The sequence below is a fragment of the Ranitomeya imitator genome, chromosome 5, assembly GCF_032444005.1.
Source record: "Ranitomeya imitator isolate aRanImi1 chromosome 5, aRanImi1.pri, whole genome shotgun sequence".
In the NCBI taxonomy this organism is placed as follows: domain Eukaryota; kingdom Metazoa; phylum Chordata; class Amphibia; order Anura; family Dendrobatidae; genus Ranitomeya; species Ranitomeya imitator.
Genome location: NC_091286.1, coordinates 418437333 through 418457650, shown reverse-complemented (window position 1 = coordinate 418457650; position 20318 = coordinate 418437333). Strand labels below are relative to the sequence as shown.

At 41.7% G+C, this 20318-nt stretch overlaps 1 protein-coding gene across 3 annotated transcripts in view; it reads left to right on the top strand.

Annotated features, from left to right (window-relative positions):
• The window catches only part of LOC138638071 (mucin-4-like), a 369132-nt gene that overhangs the window by 197452 nt on the left and 151362 nt on the right, over positions 1-20318 (top strand). For all 3 annotated transcript variants that reach the window (XM_069727053.1, XM_069727055.1, XM_069727054.1), the window contains exons 58-67: positions 2871-2990; positions 3782-3901; positions 6551-6670; positions 8709-8828; positions 10068-10187; positions 13755-13874; positions 14304-14423; positions 17625-17744; positions 17977-18096; positions 19691-19810. In XM_069727053.1, the coding sequence (XP_069583154.1) occupies positions 2871-2990; positions 3782-3901; positions 6551-6670; positions 8709-8828; positions 10068-10187; positions 13755-13874; positions 14304-14423; positions 17625-17744; positions 17977-18096; positions 19691-19810 (1200 nt within the window). The remainder of the gene's footprint in view (positions 1-2870; positions 2991-3781; positions 3902-6550; positions 6671-8708; positions 8829-10067; positions 10188-13754; positions 13875-14303; positions 14424-17624; positions 17745-17976; positions 18097-19690; positions 19811-20318) is intronic.

Here is a 20318-nt window from a genome sequence, read left to right as displayed (position 1 = left end):
TCGTTTGTCTCCCCGGGTCAGGCAATCCCTGATATGGTGAATAAGGAGTTCCTCTCTGCAGCAGGGGAAAGCCTTTCCTCCAGTCCATTGGCTGGTAGTCACTACAGACGCCAGTCTTCTCGGTTGGGGAGCAGTGTTTCACCAACACACAGCACAGGGTTGTTGGTCCCCAAGGGAATCAGCTCTTCCAATCAATCTGTTAGAGATAAGGGCGATTTGGCTGGCTCTGCAGCACTTTCACCATCTTCTGGCAGTTCGCCCGGTCCGGATCCAATCGGACAATGCCACGGCTGTGGCCTACATAAATCATCAGGGGGGCACCCGCAGGAGGTCGGCCATGCGCGAGGTAGGGCAAGTCCTCCGCTGGGCTGAGAACAACCACTCCGTGATCTCGGCAGTTCACATCCTGGGCAAGGAGAACTGGGCAGCGGACTTTCTGAGCCGACAGGGTCTTGCGTCCGGGGAATGGTCTCTTCACCCTGACGTTTTTCGGCAGATATGCCAACGCTGGGGTACCCCGGACGTGGATCTAATGGCCTCCGGGTGGAATGCCAAGGTTCCCAGGTTCAACGCTCGTTATCGAGATCCAAGAGCAGTCGCTGTAGACGCACTAGTCCTATCTTGGAACCAGTTTCGTCTTCCATATCTGTTTCCCCCTCTGGCGCTGCTCCCAAAGGTAGTCAGGACGATCAAGACAGAGGGCGTTTCAGCAATTCTAGTCGCCCCAGATTGGCCTCGGAGGTCATGGAACGCAGACCTAGTTCAACTTATTGCCGGGGTTCCTTGGCAGCTACCAATGCAGCCAGATCCTCTGTCGCAGGGGCCGATATTCCACCAGAACTTAGAGGCCCTGCGTTTGACGGCTTGGCCATTGAATCTTGGATTCTGACCCAGGCCGGTTTTTTCAAAAGGTAGTTTCCACTATGATTAATGCTCGAAAGACAGTTTCAGCGTGCATTTACCACCACACCTGGAAAGTCTTTCTCTCATGGTGCAGGAAGCAGGGTCTTCCTCCTCTACGGTTCTCCATTCCTAATATTCTAGCTTTTCTCCAATCTGGTCTAGACTCAGGTCTCGCATCAAGTACCCTTAGAAGGCAAATATCGGCCTTATCGGTTCTTTTCCAGCGCAGGATCGCTACCAATTCGCAAGTAAAAACCTTTTTGCAGGGAGTCTCTCACATGGTCCCTCCTTACAGAGCTCCGCTAGAAGATTGGGACCTTAACTTGGTCTTGAGTGCTCTTCAGGAAGCTCCATTTGAGCCCCTCCAGGACGTCTCTTTAACGTATCTTTCTTGGAAGGTTTTGTTCCTGGTAACTATAACTTCCATTAGGCGGGTATCAGAATTGGCGGCCTTGTCCTGCCAGGCGCCGTTTCTACAATTTCATCAGGATAAGGTGGTTCTAAGACCAGCACCTTCTTTTCTGCCAAAGGTTGTTTCCTCATTCCACATCAATGAGGACATTGTTTTGCCTTCTTTTTGTCCTGCGCCAACACACCGTGTGGAAAAAGCTCTCCATACTCTGGATTTGGTGAGAGCTATGAGAAGATACATTTCTCGGACCGCTTCTTTTCGACAGACAGATGTCCTGTTCGTTCTTCCTGTGGGTCATAGAAAGGGACTCGCACCCTCTAGGTCAACCTTAGCCAGATGGATACGAGCCACCATTCAGGAGGCCTACCACATCAAGGGTGCAGCCATCCCGGCTGGGATCAGGGCACACTCTACTCGAGCGGTAGGGGCTTCCTGAGCACTTTGGCACCAAGCTTCAGCAGAACAGGTTTGCAAAGCGGCAACTTGGTCCAGCCTGCACACCTTCTCTAAACATTATAATATCCACATGCAGGCCTCTGTTGATGCAAGTTTGGGAAGGAGAATTCTTCAGGCTGCGGTATCACACCTATAGGCAGTAAGTGCCTAGGTTTTTTTTTTCCAGTGAGTCTTCTTCCAACCCTGGGACTGCTTTGAGACATCCCACAGTCCTGTGTCCCCCAATGAGACGATGGAGAAACAGGGATTTTTGTCTTACTCAATAATACAGTCTGAACAACCCCATAGACAAACAACAAGAAGAATAGGGAGGGAGCTGTGTCCCCTAATGAATGACTCGGAGAAAAGGATTTTACGGTGAGTAACACAAAAATCCCTGTTTTTTTGCAACAGCTATTTCAGTTTCATATTTCTAATAACCGTTGGACACAGTAATATTTCTGCCTTGAAATTATTATTATTATTTATTTATATAGTACCATTGATTCCATGGTGCTTTACATGATAAGGGGTTACATACAAGTTACAGATATCACATACAGTAAACAAACTAACAATGACAGACTGATACAGAGGGGCGAGGACCCTGCCCTTGCGGGCTTACATTCTACAGGATTATGGGGAAGGAGACAGTAGGTTGAGGGTTGCAGGAGCTCCGGCGTTGGTGAGGCGGTAGCTTCGGTAGTGATGAGGTGGCAGAGGGGTCAGTGCAGGCTGAAATGAGGTTTATTGTACTAACAGAAAATGTGCAGTCTGCATTCAAACAAAATTTGACAGGTGCATAAGTATGGGCACCACACCAGAAAAGTGACATTAATATTTAGTAGATCCTCCTTTTGCAAAAATAACAGCCTCTAGTCGCTTCCTGTAGCTTTTGATCTGGTAATGGGACCCACTGTGAGGATATTAATGAATGTGAGACCGGCAATGATGTTATGCTATTCAATGCAGCAGTTATCCTACTCAAAATGTCTGAGTGTTTCTGTCAATCTGTGTAAAATATAATTTAATAACTTTAAAAGAAACCTTCATTTTAAGCTCCATAAATATGTTCCTGCAATTATAATACATCATTCATTATATTATGCTCTTTTCCTAGGTGATGGATATAACTGTGAGCCACTGACACCATGCCAGAATGACAGTATCTGTTCTCCTGATGCAACGTGTAGTAACAGGACTGGAGACCTCTTATGTACATGTAATGGTGGATACCAAGGTAATCACTTATCACTGTAGATGTCTGTATATACAGCCATTCACATGTCGGCATCTGCAGTTAATAGCTCTCCAATTACAATGACAAAACCGCAAATGACACATAACGGTGTGGACACAGACAGAAACGGTCCCTGTGCAAGAACAGCATATGGGCCAACTGCCTTCTAACTCATCACAGTGCACCCGTTTACATGTCTGTGACTGCAGCGGCTTGGGGCTGTGGAGGCGATAGTGGCCCATGTACCCTGGGTGTGGGCATATCATTACTGCAACATGTGCAGCCGCACGGGGCCCAAATCCACCTTCAGATCAGCATGTAGATCCTGTCTTAGGCACAAAGAAGGGCCCATACTGTTCTTGCACAGGGGCCCTCTTCCATCTGTGTCTGACACTGCCTTTACCACTTGGACCCTTGTGTGGCTGCACAGGTTGCCCCAATAATAAGTCCGTCCCTCACACACACATTTAGGATTATATTACACTGACAGACGAGGCTATAACATTCTGTATATTAATGATGGGTGAGGATGTCACTCAATATTTGCATTTAGTATTTTGATAGATTGATTTTACCAGTAGTAATTTTTTTTCTCAATGACTAAAACAAAGTGACTTTGATACGTGTCTGTATGATTTGCCTTTTTTAGTGCAATCTAACAGACTTTGGCTGCAGTTTTTCCCACAGAATTTAGCACCCTCCATGATCTTTTATGACCATATTGTAAGACACGTGTGTGAGCTCTTAATCACAGACTTCAGTAATAAGTCATCATTTCTGTGTTGTGACAGGTAACGGGTCATATTGTGCTGATATTGATGAATGTGGAGGAAAGAACAACTGTTCAGCTGTCGCCATCTGTAGCAACACAGTGGGAAGTTATATCTGTACATGTCATGCTGGATACACAGGTAAGGATAATACATCAGCAATATGGGAAAGTAATGGAATTTACAAGTTCATGTTATTTAAGGCTACACTGGAGAAGATGCAATCAATACTATGTACCTGCTAGAGATGGTGCAAATCAATTCACAGGACAGGTTTCAGTTAGTAATCTGTGGCTGTTGGATGGGAGACCTGGAAACTGCCTTATAATAATAATAATAATAATCTTTAGTTAAATAGTGGCAACATATTCTGCAGGCTTTTCTATTCAACTGTTCATATACAAGTCATAAGTAGCAATGTTAAAGATAAAACAATAATTAGAGCAAAATAAAGACGACCCTGGTAGTAAGAGTTTACAGTCTACACCGTATGGCATTCCGAGCACACCTTCTGATTAGCCGGTTTGGCCTCAGTTCATTGTTGCGGTTTGACATTGAAACCAAGCCTTCTAATTAAAAAAAAAAATGAGCTGGGGACACTGTGGGTAGGATGCAGTTTTCATGGTTTTTGTCTGACAGTCACAAATTGCTGATGTGACCATTGGACCAAGTCATGTGAGTCAAGTCTCACCATCTCTAGTATCTTCCCTTAGAGGAGTGTATATGGGGATTAGGCAATCTCTTGCTTTCAGTAGATTTTCCTTTACTCTTCCCATAACCGGAGAACCTGTGAAAACATGTTTCATTTGTAGGCCTTTTGTTTTAATATTATTAGATTCCTGTTTTTCAATACTTGATCAGATAATACAGGTCCTTCTCAAAAAATTAGCATATAGTGTTAAATTTCATTATTTACCATAATGTAATGATTACAATTAAACTTTCATATATTATAGATTCATTATCCACCAACTGAAATTTGTCAGGTCTTTTATTGTTTTAATACTGATGATTTTGGCATACAACTCCTGATAACCCAAAAAACCTGTCTCAATAAATTAGCATATTTCACCCATCCAATCAAATAAAAGTGTTTTTTAATAACAAACAAAAAAACCATCAAATAATAATGTTCAGTTATGCACTCAATACTTGGTCGGGAATCCTTTGGCAGAAATGACTGCTTCAATGCGGCGTGGCATGGAGGCAATCAGCCTGTGACACTGCTGAGATGTTATGGAGGCCCAGGATGCTTCAATAGCGGCCTTAAGCTCAACCAGAGTGTTGGGTCTTTCGTCTCTCAACTTTCTCTTCACAATATCCCACAGATTCTCTATGGGGTTCAGGTCAGGAGAGTTGGCAGGCCAATTGAGCACAGTAATACCATGGTCAGTAAACCATTTACCAGTGGTTTTGGCACTGTGAGCAGGTGCCAGGTCGTGCTGAAAAAATGAAATCTTCATCACCATAAAGCATTGGCACTTGATGAAACACAGTGGACCAACACCAGCAGCTGACATGGCACCCCACACCATCACTGACTGTGGGTACTTGACACTGGACTTCAGGCATTTTGGCATTTCCTTCTCCCCAGTCTTCCTCCAGACTCTGGCACCTTGATTTCCGAATGACATGCAAAATTTGCTTTCATCAGAAAAAAGTACTTGGGACCACTTAGCAACAGTCCAGTGCTGCTTCTCTGTAGCCCAGGTCAGGCGCTTCTGCCGCTGTTTATGGTTCAAAAGTGGCTTTACCTCGGGAATGCGGCACCTGTAGCCCATTTCCTGCACACGCCTGTGCACGGTGGCTCTGGATGTTTCCACACCAGACTCAGTCCACTGCTTCCTCAGGTTCCCCAAGGTCTGGAATCGGTCCTTCTCCACAATCTTCCTCAGGGTCCGGCCTCCTCTTCTCGTTGTACAGCGTTTTCTGCCACATTGTTTCCTTCCAACAGACTTACCATTGAGGTGCCTTGATACAGCACTCTGGGAACAGCCTATTTGTTGAGAAATTTCTTTCTGGGTCTTACCCTCTTGCTTGAGGGTGTCATTGATGGCCTTCTTGACATCTGTCAGGTCGCTAGTCTTACCCATGATGGGGGTTTTGAGTAATGAACCCGGCAGGGAGTTTATATAAGCCTCAGGTATCTTTTGCATGTGTTTAGAGTTAATTAGTTGATTCAGAAGATTAGGGTAATAGGTCGTTTAGAGAACCTTTTTTTGATATGCTAATTTATTGAGACAGGTTTTTTGGGTTATCAGGAGTTGTATGCCAAAATCATCAGTATTAAAACAATAAAAGACCTGACAAATTTCAGTTGGTGGATAATGAATCTATAATATATGAAAGTTTAATTGTAATCATTACATTATGGTAAATAATGAAATTTAACACTATATGCTAATTTTTTGAGAAGGACCTGTATATGCAGATTAACATTTTCTTTATCACATCTACCTTTAATGTTCAGTCATTAGTTAGAGGTAGGAAAGAAACATTAACAGGTGCATGGGTTACTGCCGCACCCGGGCCCTGGGGTCAAGGGGGCCTAAAATGTACTTTCAGCCCTTATGAGAAGAGGAATACTATTAAAACATCAGTTATAGTTGCGGGTCTCATTAGAGGTGTTGCTTTTGATTGCCAATATCTGCACAACAGAGCAGCAAAATACAAAAATAAAATAAAAAAAAATAATTTACTCTGAGGCTACTATTACATTCTGTGTCTAGTTCAACGTGATAAAGTTGGTGAAAAGTTCTTTTTAACTGTAAAGCATGTTATATTACTTAGGTGACGGACTCCACTGTGATGATATTGATGAATGTGAGACCTATGATATCTGCTCACATAATGCAACCTGCAGTAACACTATAGGAAATTACACCTGTACTTGTAATGATGGATTCTCAGGTGAGTTCTCATTTTCTGAGTAGTGATTTCTGATAATTATAAACAGATAAAGCCTATGTTACTATAGAAAAAAGACGACTGAGGGGGATCTAATAACCATGTATAAGTATATAAGGGGACAATACAAATATCTCGCTGAGGATCTGTTTATACCAAGGAAGGTGACGGGCACAAGGGGGCATTTTTTGCGTCTGGAGGAGAGAAGGTTTTTCCACCAACATAGAAGAGGATTCTTTACTGTTAGGGCAGTGAGAATCTGGAATTGCTTGCCTGAGGAGGTGGTGATGGCGAACTCAGTCGAGGGGTTCAAGAGAGGCCTGGATGTCTTCCTGGAGCAGAACAATATTGTATCATACAATTATTAGGTTCTGTAGAAGGACGTAGATCTGGGGATTTATTATGATGGAATATAGGCTGAACTGGATGGACAAATGTCTTTTTTCGGCCTTACTAACTACTAACTATGTTACTATGTTCTATTAAATATCTGATGGAATAAACTGCTGTTCTGGCTTATTGAGATGTCATACATGATCTTTAATTTGTGTTCAGTCATTAATTCATTCTTTCTGATTTGCACAATAATAAATTGTCAATGTTTCAGGAATAATTGTTCACGCTCACATTTACCTCTGATGTTACAGATGTAGCATTCTTTAGCTTAACACATAATGCATCACCACTGTGTCCACCAGTGAGTTCCCACCTCTGCTCCCAACGTCAGTCATTGGCTGAAGCAATGAAGTCATGGCTACTGAGCAACAGAGAATCAGAGAGCTCAGTGGCTCCGAGCGGGGCGCTCTCATGTTCCATTTTTGTTAAGACTTAACGGGCTGCTGCTAACGCAATGTGACCCTAGCCTTAGACTATCGGTGGACTCCGCGTCAGGGAGCACGACTGCTCCAGGTACTACTACTATTGCCATTCTCCTGCAGTGACCAATGCTGCACAAGAAGTTTCATATCAGCCTTATACAGATGGTACAATTGATCCACAGGCATCCTCTGCAATTTAGTATACTCTAACTGATGAAGGTCGCTACTGACCGAAACGTTTTGTTGTTCATACTACAATAAACCTTGCTGCAATAAGCATTCACCGATGTATGATTAAACCCCCTGTCTAACCAGCCCTGTGTAACATAATTCAGTCCCCATTTCCTATGCTAATGAGGGCTTTGACTATTATATAGGGCATTAGTTGCCCAGACTAGCCAGCCCTCTTTCCATGTTATCACGTCTCTATGGGGTCATCACCAGATCTTCCACATCCTGGCTTCAGAGGCATAGTGTGCATGACCAGCAGCCATCTTCTGAACTTCCAGTCATGTGCAGTGCGCCTCTAAAGCCTGGAAGCGTACAGCCAGCTTCAAAGACACTGTGACACTGCCGAAATGAGCAGCGTTCCTGCACGAGATTTACATGAGCTGGTGATGACATCGCGCGTGCAAATTAAGTACTCATGCCCTAAGGGACGTCATAACATGGAAAGAGGGTGGATTAGTCAGGAGAACTGACACACTACTAGTCAAAGCTCTCATTAGCCTAGGAAATGAAGCCGGTTGTACGCTTCCAGGCTAATGAGGCGCACTGCACATTACTGGAAGTTCAGAAGATGGCTACTGGTCATGTGCACTATGCCTCTGAAGCCGGGATGTGGAAGATCTGGCGATGATGCCCACAGGGATGTGATAACATGGAAATAGGGCTGACAAGTCTGGGGCAACTAACGCCCTATCTACTAGTTAAAGCCTTAATTAGCATAGGAAACTGGGACATTGTACTTGCTTTTTTTAAGCATTTATTTAACTGAATTACATTATACAGGACTGGTTATTCAGGGTTAACCCTACAGAGGTGAATGCTGCTGGGTTGGGGGCATGGGGCATCTGACAGGTTCCCTTTAGCATAACAAATGACAATAAACATGTCAAGTTTGGTGTCAAGTTACTTTTTTATATTAAAATATCTTGCTGCATTGTGGTATGTGCTACATCTGTATCTCCTCAGTAAACTGTGATTAATTATATATTGATCAGGTAACGGGACCCACTGTGAGGATATTAATGAATGTCTCACCGGTAATAACTGCTCACCCAATGCAACCTGCACCAACACAATAGGGAATTACAGCTGTACTTGTAATGATGGATTCTCAGGTGAGTTCTGATTGATTCCAGCTTACAGCTTTCTTTTATGGGTTGTTCCCCCTGCACAATCAGTTCTTTACTGCTAAAGAGAGCAAACGTCTGTTCTCATGGAATAATAAAGGATTCTGATTGGCTGCAGTGGTCACATGACATAATGTCACTTGGTCATCAGAAGATCTATTGTCCGAGAATGGAAGATGTGTTTTTATATTAGATATGGCCTCTCTGTAGCAGTTAAGCAGAGTAGTCCAGTATTGGATGATCCATGTAACTGTTTGGTAAAGTGCAGTTACTGACAGTCTGCTATAGAAGTATCCTGACTAAAATGCATACAATGGGGTGTACTTATTAATGGGTGCCAAAAACAAATGGATGAGTCTAGGTGTACATGTTAAACAACACTTTGATACACTGCTGTGCCGTAGAATGGTAACATCATGCTCGTATGAGATAGAAAAATAATATATTAGATCTTGTAAAGAAAATATAACTGCTTCTTTCATAAATAAAGTACTAACGGTTCATACTGAGCAACATATTTTAACACATTATCGACCAGGGGCATTTTCGGTATTGCATTTTCATTTTTTGCTCCTCTTCTTCTCAGAGCCATAACTTTTTTATTTTTACATCACAATGGCCATGGCAAGATTTGTTTTTTGTAGAATAAGTTGTACGTTTGAAGAACTCCATTGGTTTTACCATGTCGTGTAATGGAAAACTGAAAACAAATTCCGTGTGCGGTGAAATTTCGAAAAAAGTGCAATCACACTTATTTTTTGTTTGGCTTTTTTACTTGTTGTTCCAGGTACATGTCAGCTGATCAGATCAGCTGTCATATGCAGGAAAAGGAGAGGGCTCATCGCCGAAGCCACACTAAACAGGGGAGGCGTACAATGCCGGACTGTGTCCATCATTGGACATTAAGGGGTTAAGCTATTGTGGGACATGTTCTTTTTCTGGGATGTATTACTTTTGGCTTATGATTGGGCAATGTACTACATAGGGAAAAAGTCCCTGTCCCCCACTGACAGCTCTGTAATAACGACAACTTGGACTTTCATGAAAATGATCTCATTAGGTGCCAAATCATTTGATTGTTAATATCTGTACAACAAAGTGGCAAAATAAAAAATATAAAAAAAATTTTCATTTACTCTGAGGCTACCATTACATTTCGCATCTAGTTCAACGTGACAAAGTTGGTGAAAAGTTGTTTTTAACTGTAAAACATTTTTTATTAATTAGGTGATGGACTCCGCTGTGATGATATTAATGAATGTGAAGCCTATGATATCTGCTCACCTAATGCAACCTGCACTAACACAATAGGAAATTACACCTGTGCCTGTAATGATGGATTCTCAGGTGAGTTCTCATTTTCCAGGTATTGAATTCTAATAATTATAAACAGAAATATCCATGGTCTATTAAATATCTGATGGAATAATCCGTTGTTCTGGCTTATTGACATGTCATACATGATCTCCAATTTGTGTCCAGTCATTAATTCATACTTGTTTCTGATTTGCACTATAATCACTTGTTGAAATGTTTCAGGAATAATTGTTCACGCTCACATTTACCTCTGATGTTACAGATGTAGCATTCTTTAGCTTAACACATAATGCATTAAAGGGGTTGTTCCCTTTCAGTTACATTTCGATAGCAGACGGCTATACACTATGTTCCAAATTATTATGCAAATTACATTTTTATCGGATTTTCCTAAATGGTTGGTGCAAATGACAGCCAGTCTAATAAAAGTAATCAACCGTTAGAGTATACATCGAATTTTATTGGAGAAACCTCCCAATGATAACAGTATAATCTCCAAAATGAATAAAAACTTAAAATGCACTGTTCCAAATTATTAGGCACAGTAGAATTTATAAACATTCGATATGTTTTAAAGAACTGAAAATGCTCATTTGTGGAATTTGCAGCATTAACAGGTCACATTCACTGAACAAAAAAGCTATTTAACTCCAAAACATCCCAACAGGCCACGTTACATGTTAACATAGGACCCCTTCTTTGATATCACCTTCACAGTTCTTGCATCCATTGAACTTGTGAGATTTTGGAGAGTTTCTGCTTGGATTTCTTTTGCATGAAGTCAGAATAACCTCCCAGAGCTGCTGTTTTGATGTGAACTGCCTCCCACCCTCATAGATCTTTTGCTTGATGATACTCCAAAGGTTCTCTATAGGGTTGAGGTCAGGGGAAGATGGTGGCCACACCATGAGTTTATCTCCTTTTATGCCCATAGCAGCCAATGACTCAGAGGTATCCTTTGCAGCATGAGATGGTGCATTGTCATGGATGATGATGATTTTGCTCCTGAAAGCACGTTTCTGCCTTTAGACCATGGAAGAAAGTTGTCAGTCAGAAACTCTATATACTTTGCAGAGGTCATTTTCACACCTTCAGGAACCTTAAAGGGCCCTACCAGCTGTTTCCCAATGATTCCGGCCCAAAACATGACTCCTCCACCTCCTTGTTGACGTTGCAGCCTTGTTGGGACAAGGTGGCCATCCACTACTCCATCCATTTGGACCATACAGGGTTACTCAACACTTATCAGTAAACAAGACTGTTGGAAAATAGTCTTCATGTATGTGTGGGCCCAATGCAACCATTTCTGCTTGTGAACACTGTTTAAGGGTGACCGAATAGTAGGTTTACCCACCACAGCAAGCTTTTGAAGGATCCTACACCTTGAGGTTCGAGGGACTCTAGAGGGACCAGCAGCTTCAAATATCTGTTTGCTGGTTTGTAATGGCTTTTTAGCACCTGCTCTCCTAATTTGATGAACTTGCCTGGCAGAAATCTTCCTCATTATGCCTTTATCAGCACAAACATCTGTGCTCAGATACAGCCACAAATCTCTTAACAGTACGATGATCACCCTTAAGTTTTTGGAAAATTTCGAATGTTTTCATCCCTAGACCAAGGCATTGCACTATTTGATGCTTTTCAGCAGCAGAGAGATCCTTTTTCTTTCCCATGTTACTTGAAAACTGTGACCTGCTTAATAATGTGGAACAACATTTTTAAGTAGTTTTCCTTTAATTAGAATCACCTGGAAAACGAATTATCACATGTGCTTATGATTGATTTCAGTGATCCATTGAGCCCTGAGACACAACACCATCCATGAGTTTATTTGAAAAACAAAACAATTAAATCTTTATGACACTTAAATCCAATTTGCATAATAATTTGGAACACAGTGTAGAAGAAAACAAACCGAGCTGAACTCTCCTTCCCTGTGTCCACCAGTGAGTTCCCACCTCTGCTCCCATCGTCAGTCATTGGCTGAAGCAATGAAGCCATAACTAGGGTTGAGCGAAATGGGTCGGTCATTTTCAAAAGTCGCCGACTTTTGGCAAAGTTGGGCACAAGGGGGCATTTTTTGCGTCTGGAGGAGAGAAGGTTTTTCCACCAACATAGAAGAGGATTCTTTACTGTTAGGGCGGTGAGAATCTGGAATTGCTTGCCTGAGGAGGTGGTGATGGCGAACTCAGTCGAGGGGTTCAAGAGAGGCCTGGATGTCTTCCTGGAACAGAACAATATTGTATCATACAATTATTAGGTTCTGTAGAAGGACGTAGATCTGGGGATTTATTATGATGGAATATAGGCTGAACTGGATGGACAAATGTCTTTTTTCGGCCTTACTAACAACTAACTATGTTACTATGTTATATTAAATATCTGATGGAATAAACTGCTGTTCTGGCTTATTGACATGTCATACATGATCTTTAATTTGTGTTCAGTCATTAATTCATTCTTTCTGATTTGCACAATAATAAATTGTCAATGTTTCAGGAATAATTGTTCACGCTCACATTTACCTCTGATGTTACAGATGTAGCATTCTTTAGCTTCACACATAATGCATCACCACTGTGTCCACCAGTGAGTTCCCACCTCTGCTCCCAACGTCAGTCATTGGCTGAAGCAATGAAGTCATGGCTACTGAGCAACAGAGAATCAGAGAGCTCAGTGGCTCCGAGCGGGGCGCTCTCATGTTCCATTTTTGTTTTTTATATAGTAAACTGTAGTTAACTACAAAATTGAACTGAAAAGTGATGATATCCCCTTTAACTATGGCATGTTATAGGAAGCTGTAACTGGACACTTAAAGGGAACCTCTCAGGTCACCCATGCCCTCCTACTCAGCAGCATTCACCTATGAATGATTAAACCTCCTGTCTAACCAGCCCTGTATAACATAATTCAGTCCCCATTTCCTATGCTAATGAGGGCTTTGACTAGTAAATAGTGTGTTAGTTCTCCTGACTAATCCGCCCTCTTTCCATGTTATGACGCCCCTGAGGGCGTGATAACTTAATTTGCACGCGCGATGTCATCGCCAGCTTATGTAAATCTCGTACATGAACGCTGTTCCTTTCGGCAGTGTCACAGTGTCTTTGAAGCCGGTTGTACCCTTCCAGGCTAATGAGGCACACTGCACATTACTGGAAGTTCAGAAGATGGCTTCCGGTCATGCGCACTATGCCTCTGAAGCCGAGTTGTGGATGATCTGGCGATGACGCCCACAGAGATGTGATAATAACATGGAAAGGAAGCTGACTATTCTGGCGCAACTAACACTCTATATACTAGTCAAAGCCTTCATTAGCATAGGAAACGGGGACATTATAATTACTTTTTTAAAGCCTTTATTTAAATGAATTACATTATACAGGACTGGTTATTTAGTGAGCTTAACCATGCAGAGGTGAATGCTGCTGGGTTTGGGGCATGGGGCATCTGACGGGTTCCCTTTAACATTACAAATGCTAATAAACATGTCAAGTGTAGAGTTTTTTACAGTTTTTTGTATTAAAATATTTTGCTGCATCTGGTATGTGCTACATCTGTATATCCTCAGTAAACAGTGATTTATTATATATTCATCAGGTAATGGGACCCAGTGTGATGATATTGATGAATGTGAGACCAATAATATCTGCTCACCTAATGCAACCTGCACTAACACAATAGGAAGTTACATCTGTACTTGTAATGATGGATTCTCAAGTAAGAAAATTAATAATTACCTCAAATTGTCTCTTTGATATGAAAGTGGCATTGTCCCTATCAGCGGCACTGATATCAGTGAGAGCTTGCAGTAGATTTCCCTTTTATTCTTCCCATAAGACGAGAGCTGGTGTCAGAAAACGAAACATTTTATTTCCTGGCACCGCGAGTTGTCACCTCGGCTTTGTGTCCCACTAAATAGAAGATCAGAGACAGAAAGGAGCTCAGAGTCCGAATGTAGATCTTTAGTTTGTCTCTCTGCAGTAAATGAATATATCAGGGAGGATTTTGTACTCCTGAATTCTGCTTTCTAAGAAAAGACGTAGCTCCCAGACGGAGTGCTCAATGTAAAGCACCGTGTAAGTGTGAACATAGCCTAACTGTGAGGAAATAGCCTCAATTAACTGTAAAACCTTTTACATTGATCAGGTAACGGGACCCACTGTGATGATATTGATGAATGTCTCACCGGTAATTCCTGCTCACCCAATGCAACCTGCACTAACACAATAGGGAATTACAGCTGTACTTGTAAGAATGGATTCTCAGGTGAGTTCTAATTTGCCTTTGATTCCAGCTTACAGCTTTTTTAATGGGTTGTTCCCCCCTGCACAATCAGTTCTTTACTGCTAAAGAGAGCAAACGTCTGTTCTGACGTAATAATAAAGGATTCTGATTGGCTGCTGTGATCACATGACATAACAATGTCACTTGGTCATCAGAAGATCTATGGTCTGAGAATGGAAGATGTGTTTTTATATTAAACTAGCTGAAGAGCCCGGCGCTGCCTGGGCATAGTAAATATCTGTGGTTAGTTATAGCACCTCACTTCTCTTATTTTCCCATCGCGCCTCTCATTTTCCCCCTCACATCTCTCATTTTCTCACTTACACTTCTCATTTTCCCCCTCACTCCTCTTATTTCCCCCCTCACTCCTCTCATTCCCCCTAACACTTGTCATTTCGACCTCACATCTGTCATTTTCCGATCACTCCACTATTTTTCCTCACTCCTCTCATTTTGCACTCACACCTTTTCATTTTCACCTCACACTCCTCATTTTCACCTCACACCTCTTTTTCCCCTCAGTATATACATGTTTGTCATCTCCCTTATATATAGTATACACCTGTATGTCATCTCCTGTATATAGTATATACCTGTATGTCGTCTCCCCTGTAAATAGTATATACCTGTTGTATGTCATCTCCTCCTGTATATTGTATATACCTATGTGGCATCTCCTCCTGTATATAGTATATACCTGTATGTCATCTCTTCTGTATATACAGTGCTATATACCTGTATGTCATCTCCTCCTATATATAGTATATACCTGTATGTCATCTTCTGTATATAGTATATACCTGTATGTCATCTCCCTTGTATATACCTATGTGTCATCTCCTCTTTTATATAGTATATACTATAGTTTATACCTGTGTATCATCTCCTCCTGTATATAGTATATACCTGTGTGTCATCTCCTCCTGCATATAGTATATACCTGTGTGTCATTCCCCTGTATATAGTATATACCTGAGTGTCATCTCCCTTGTATATAATATGTACCTGTATGTCATCTCCCCTGTATATAGCATATACCAGTGTGTCATCTCCTCCTGTATATAGCATATACCTGTGTGCTATCTCCCCTGTATATAGTATATATGTGTGTCATCTCCTCCTGTATATAGTATATACCTGTATGTCATCTTCTATATATAGTATATACCTGTGTGTCATCTTCTCTTGTATACAGTATATACCTGTGTGTCATCTCTCCTGCATATAGAATATACCTGTGTGTCACCTCCCCTGTATATATTATGTACCTGTATGTCATCTCCTCCTGTATTAGACCTCATTCACACTTTATTTGCTCAGGATTTTTGCCTCAGTATTTGTAAGCTAAATTGGCAACCTGATAAATCCCCAGCCAACAGGAAGCCCTCCCCCTGGCAGTATATATTAGCTCACACATACACATAATAGACAGGTCATGTGAATGACAGCTGCCGGATTTCCTATATGGTACATTTGTTGCTCTTGTAGTTTGTCTGCTTATTAATCAGATTTTTATTTTTGAAGGATAATACCAGACTTGTGGGCGAGTTTCGTGTGTCAAGTTGTGTGTGTTGAGTTGCATGTGGCGACATGAATGTAGCAACTTTTGTGAGATGAGTTTTGTGTGGCGACATGCGTGTAGCAACTTTTTGTGTGTCGAGTTGCATGTGACAGGTTAGTGTAGAAAGTTGTGTGCAGCAAGTTTTGTGCATGGCGAGTTCTGCGCGTGGCGAGTTTTATGTGTGGTCCGTTTTGAGTATGTGCAAGTTTTGTGTGAGGCAACTTTTGCATGTGTTGCAACTTTTGTGCATGTGGCAATTTTTCCGTGTGTGCAAGTTTTGCGTGTGGTGAGTTTTCCATGAGGTGAGTTTTGCACGTGTGGCGAGTTTTGCATGAGCCTAGTTTTGCATGTGGCGAGTTTTGCACGTGGCGAGTTTTGAGCAGCGACTTTTGTGTTTTGACTTTTATGTGGCGAGGTTGGTGTATGTGTGGTGAAATGTGTGCTGAGGGTGGTATATGTGTTCAAGCATGTGGTAGTGTGTGGCGCATTTTGTGAGTGTGTTCATATCCCCGTGTGTGGTGAGTATCCCATGTCGGGGCCCCACCTTAGCAGCTGTATGGTATATACTCTTTGGCGCCATCGCTCTCACTCTTTAAGTCCCCCTTGTTCACATCTGGCAGCTGTCAATTTGCCTCCAACACTAGACGTGAGACTGTGCAAAAGTTTGTGGCTGTAGCTGCAACGGTGCAGATGCCAACCCCGGACATACACACATGCACACACATTCAGCTTTATATATTAGATATGGCCCCTTTGTAGTAGTTAAGAGTTGTCCAGTATTGGACGTTCCATGTAACTGTTTGGCAAAGTGCAGTTACTGACAGTCTTCTACATAAGTATCCTGACTAAAATGCATACAATGAGGTGTACTTATTAATGGGTGTCAAAAACAAATGGGTGAGCCTAGGTGGACATGTTAAACAACACTTTGATACACTGCTGTGCCGTAGAATGGTAACATCATGCTCGTATGAGATAGAAAAATAATATATTAGATCTTATAAAGAATATTTTTATCACTCTTTCATACATAAATTACTAACAATTCACATCAAACCTGTGGAAAATGAACTGAAGTTCAGTCTTATCTTATCTTGTGAGTTGCAAGTAAATAACTGTAGGGATTAACTCTTTCTGGTAGGCATCAGGCCATAGGTAGCGTTCACACAAGCAATGCAGTTTTGGTCCAAACGCGTGCAGTTTTTATTGAGACAAATTAATAAAAATAAATCTCTAGCCGTGTCCAGGTTCTAAGTAAACAGAACAGATCCTGGCTACTCATACACAAAAGAGCTAGTCCCAGCTCGGCCAAACAAGATGGCTATTGTCCATAGCAACCAACGATACTTGTGTTTCTCTGCACACGGCCTGTGCAGACTCTTCTCAGACAGATTCTGACCACTATATAGCTCCAAAACACATCCAGTGTGGTCAGCTTCCCTAACCTAGTTATATGAATGGCTAGACAGGTGATCAAATCAGAAACTGTAGAGCTACGATTTAACCCTAGCCTACCTGGCTTTGCTACACAACTTACATGTTTTCAGTAGTAAATCTTTATTTTCACATATACGTCTATTGTTTTACCCTCTGATAATAGTGAAACATGTTACATTGATCAGGTAATGGGACCCACTGTGAGGATATTAATGAATGTGAGACCGGCAATGATTGTTCAAGTAATGCAAACTGCACTAACACAATAGGAAATTACACCTGTGATTGTAATGATGGATTCTCAGGTAAGTTCTGATTAATCTCATTAATTCCTGTTTTGCTTTTTTTTATTAGATTTTAATGTCTAGTCTATTATTCTGTTCAATGCAGCAGTTATCCTACTCAAAATGTCTGTGTGTTTCTGTAATCTGTGTAAAATATAATTTAATAACTATAAAAGAAACCTTCATTTTAAGCTCCATAAATATGTTCCTGTAATTATAATACATCATTCATTATATTATGCTCTTTTCTTAGGTGATGGATATAACTGTGAGCCACTGACACCATGCCAGAATGACAGTATCTGTTCTCCTGATGCAACGTGTAGTAACAGGACTGGAGACCTCTTATGTACATGTAATGGTGGATACCAAGGTAATCACTTATCACTGTAGATGTCTGTATATACAGCCATTCACTTGTCGGCATCTGCAGTTAATAGCTCTCCAATTACAATGACAAAACCGTAAATGACACATACTGTGCAAGAACAGCATATGGGCCAACTGCCTTCTAACTCATCATAGTGCACCGTGTTGTGAATTCTGCTCTTGTGTTCCCTCCAGTGGTTGTAGGTGGGAATGCAGTTGTCTCTGAGTCACAGTCCTGGCCAGGTGTATCTGCTGATTGCAGTTCGGACTGGGATATTTAAGTGTGCAGGATTCATTTGCCCTTGCCAGTTGTCAATGTTCCTTGTGAAGTGTTGGATCACTTTCTGGCTTCTCCTGCTAGCTGCCAAATTCAGCAAAGATAAGTGTTTGGTTTTTTGTGTCTGTGGCACACTGCTGTGTGCTTGTTTTTGTTTGTATTCCTGCTGATTGTATGATTCGCTGGAGTTGCAGATATACGCTCCTACATCTTTAGTTAGATGTAGGAAGTTTTTGTATATTCTGCTGTGGATATTTTGAAGGGTTTTTAATACTGACCGCACAGAACTCTGTCCTATCCTGTCCTATTTAGCTAGAGTGGCCTCCTGTGCTAAATCCTGTTTTTCTGCCTGTGTACGTTTTTTCCTCTCCGACTCACCGCCAATATTTGTGGGGGCTGTCTATCCTTTGGGGATCTGCTCTGAGGCAAGATAGTATTCCTATTTCCATCTTTAGGGGTATTTAGTCCTCCGGCTGTGACGAGGTGTCTAGGTTTGTTAGGTACACTCCACGGCTACTTATAGTTTCGGTGTTAAGTTCAGGATTGCGGTCAGTATAGTGACCCCCTTCTCCAGTGGAAGTTCTCATGCTGCTCCAAGGTCACCGGATCATAACAGCACCGGTTTACATGGCTGTGACTGAAGCTGCTTGGGGCTGTGGAGGTGATAGTGGCCCATTTACCCTGGGGGGTGGGCATATCAATAGTGCAACATGTGCAGCCGCACGGGGCCCAATTCCACCTTCAGATCAGCATGTATATCCTGTCTTAGGCCCAAAGAAGGGCCCATACTGTTCTTGCACAGGGGCCCAAGATGTCAGGGGGCCCAATTCCACCTTCAGATCAGCATGTAGATCCTGTCTTAGGCCCAAAGGAGGGCCCATACTGTTCTTGCACAGGGGCCCTCTTCCATCTGTGTCTGCCACTGCCTTTACCACTTGGACCCTTGTGTGGCTGCACAGGTTGCCCCAATAATAAGTCCATCCCTGACACACACATTTAGGATTATATTACACTGACAGACGAGGCTGTAACAGTCTGTATATTAATGATGGGTGAGGATGTCACACAATATTTGCATTTAGTATTTTGATAGATTGATTTTACCAGTAGTAATTTTTTTTCTCAATGACTAAAACAAAGTGACTTTGATACGTGTCTGTATGATTTGCCTTTTTTTAGTGCAGACTAATAGACTTTGGCTGCAGTTTGTTCCACAGAATTTAGCACCTTCCAATGATCCTTTATGACCATATTGTAAGACAAGTGTGTATGAGCTCTTAATCACAGGCTTCAGTAATAAGTCATCATTTCTTTCCATCAGGTAACGGGTCATATTGTGCTGATATTGATGAATGTGGAGGAAAGAACAACTGTTCAGCTGTCGCCACCTGTACCAACACAGTGGGAAGTTATATCTGTACATGTAATGCTGGATACACAGGTAAGTGGAAAATATCAGCAATATGGAAAAGTAATGGAATTTACAAGTTCATGTTATTTAAGGCTACACTGGAGAAGATGCAATCAATACTATGTACCTGCTAGAGATGGTGCAAATCAATTCACAGGACAGGTTTCAGTTAGTAATCTGTGGCTGTTGGATGGGAGACCTGCAAACTGCCTTTTAATAATAATAATAATAATAATAATAATAATAATAATAATCTTTAGTTATATAGTGGCAACATATTCTGCAGGCTTTTCTATTCAACTGTTCATATACAAGTCATAAGTAGCAATGTTAAAGATAAAACAATAATTAGAGCAAAATAAAGACGACCCTGGTAGTAAGAGTTTACAGTCTACACCGTATGGCATTCCGAGCACACCTTGTGATTAGCCGATTTGGCCTCAGTTCATTGTTGCGGTTTGACATTGAAACCAAGCCTGCTAATTAAAACAAAACCGAGCTGGGGATGCTGTAGGTAGGATGCAGTTTTCATGGTTTT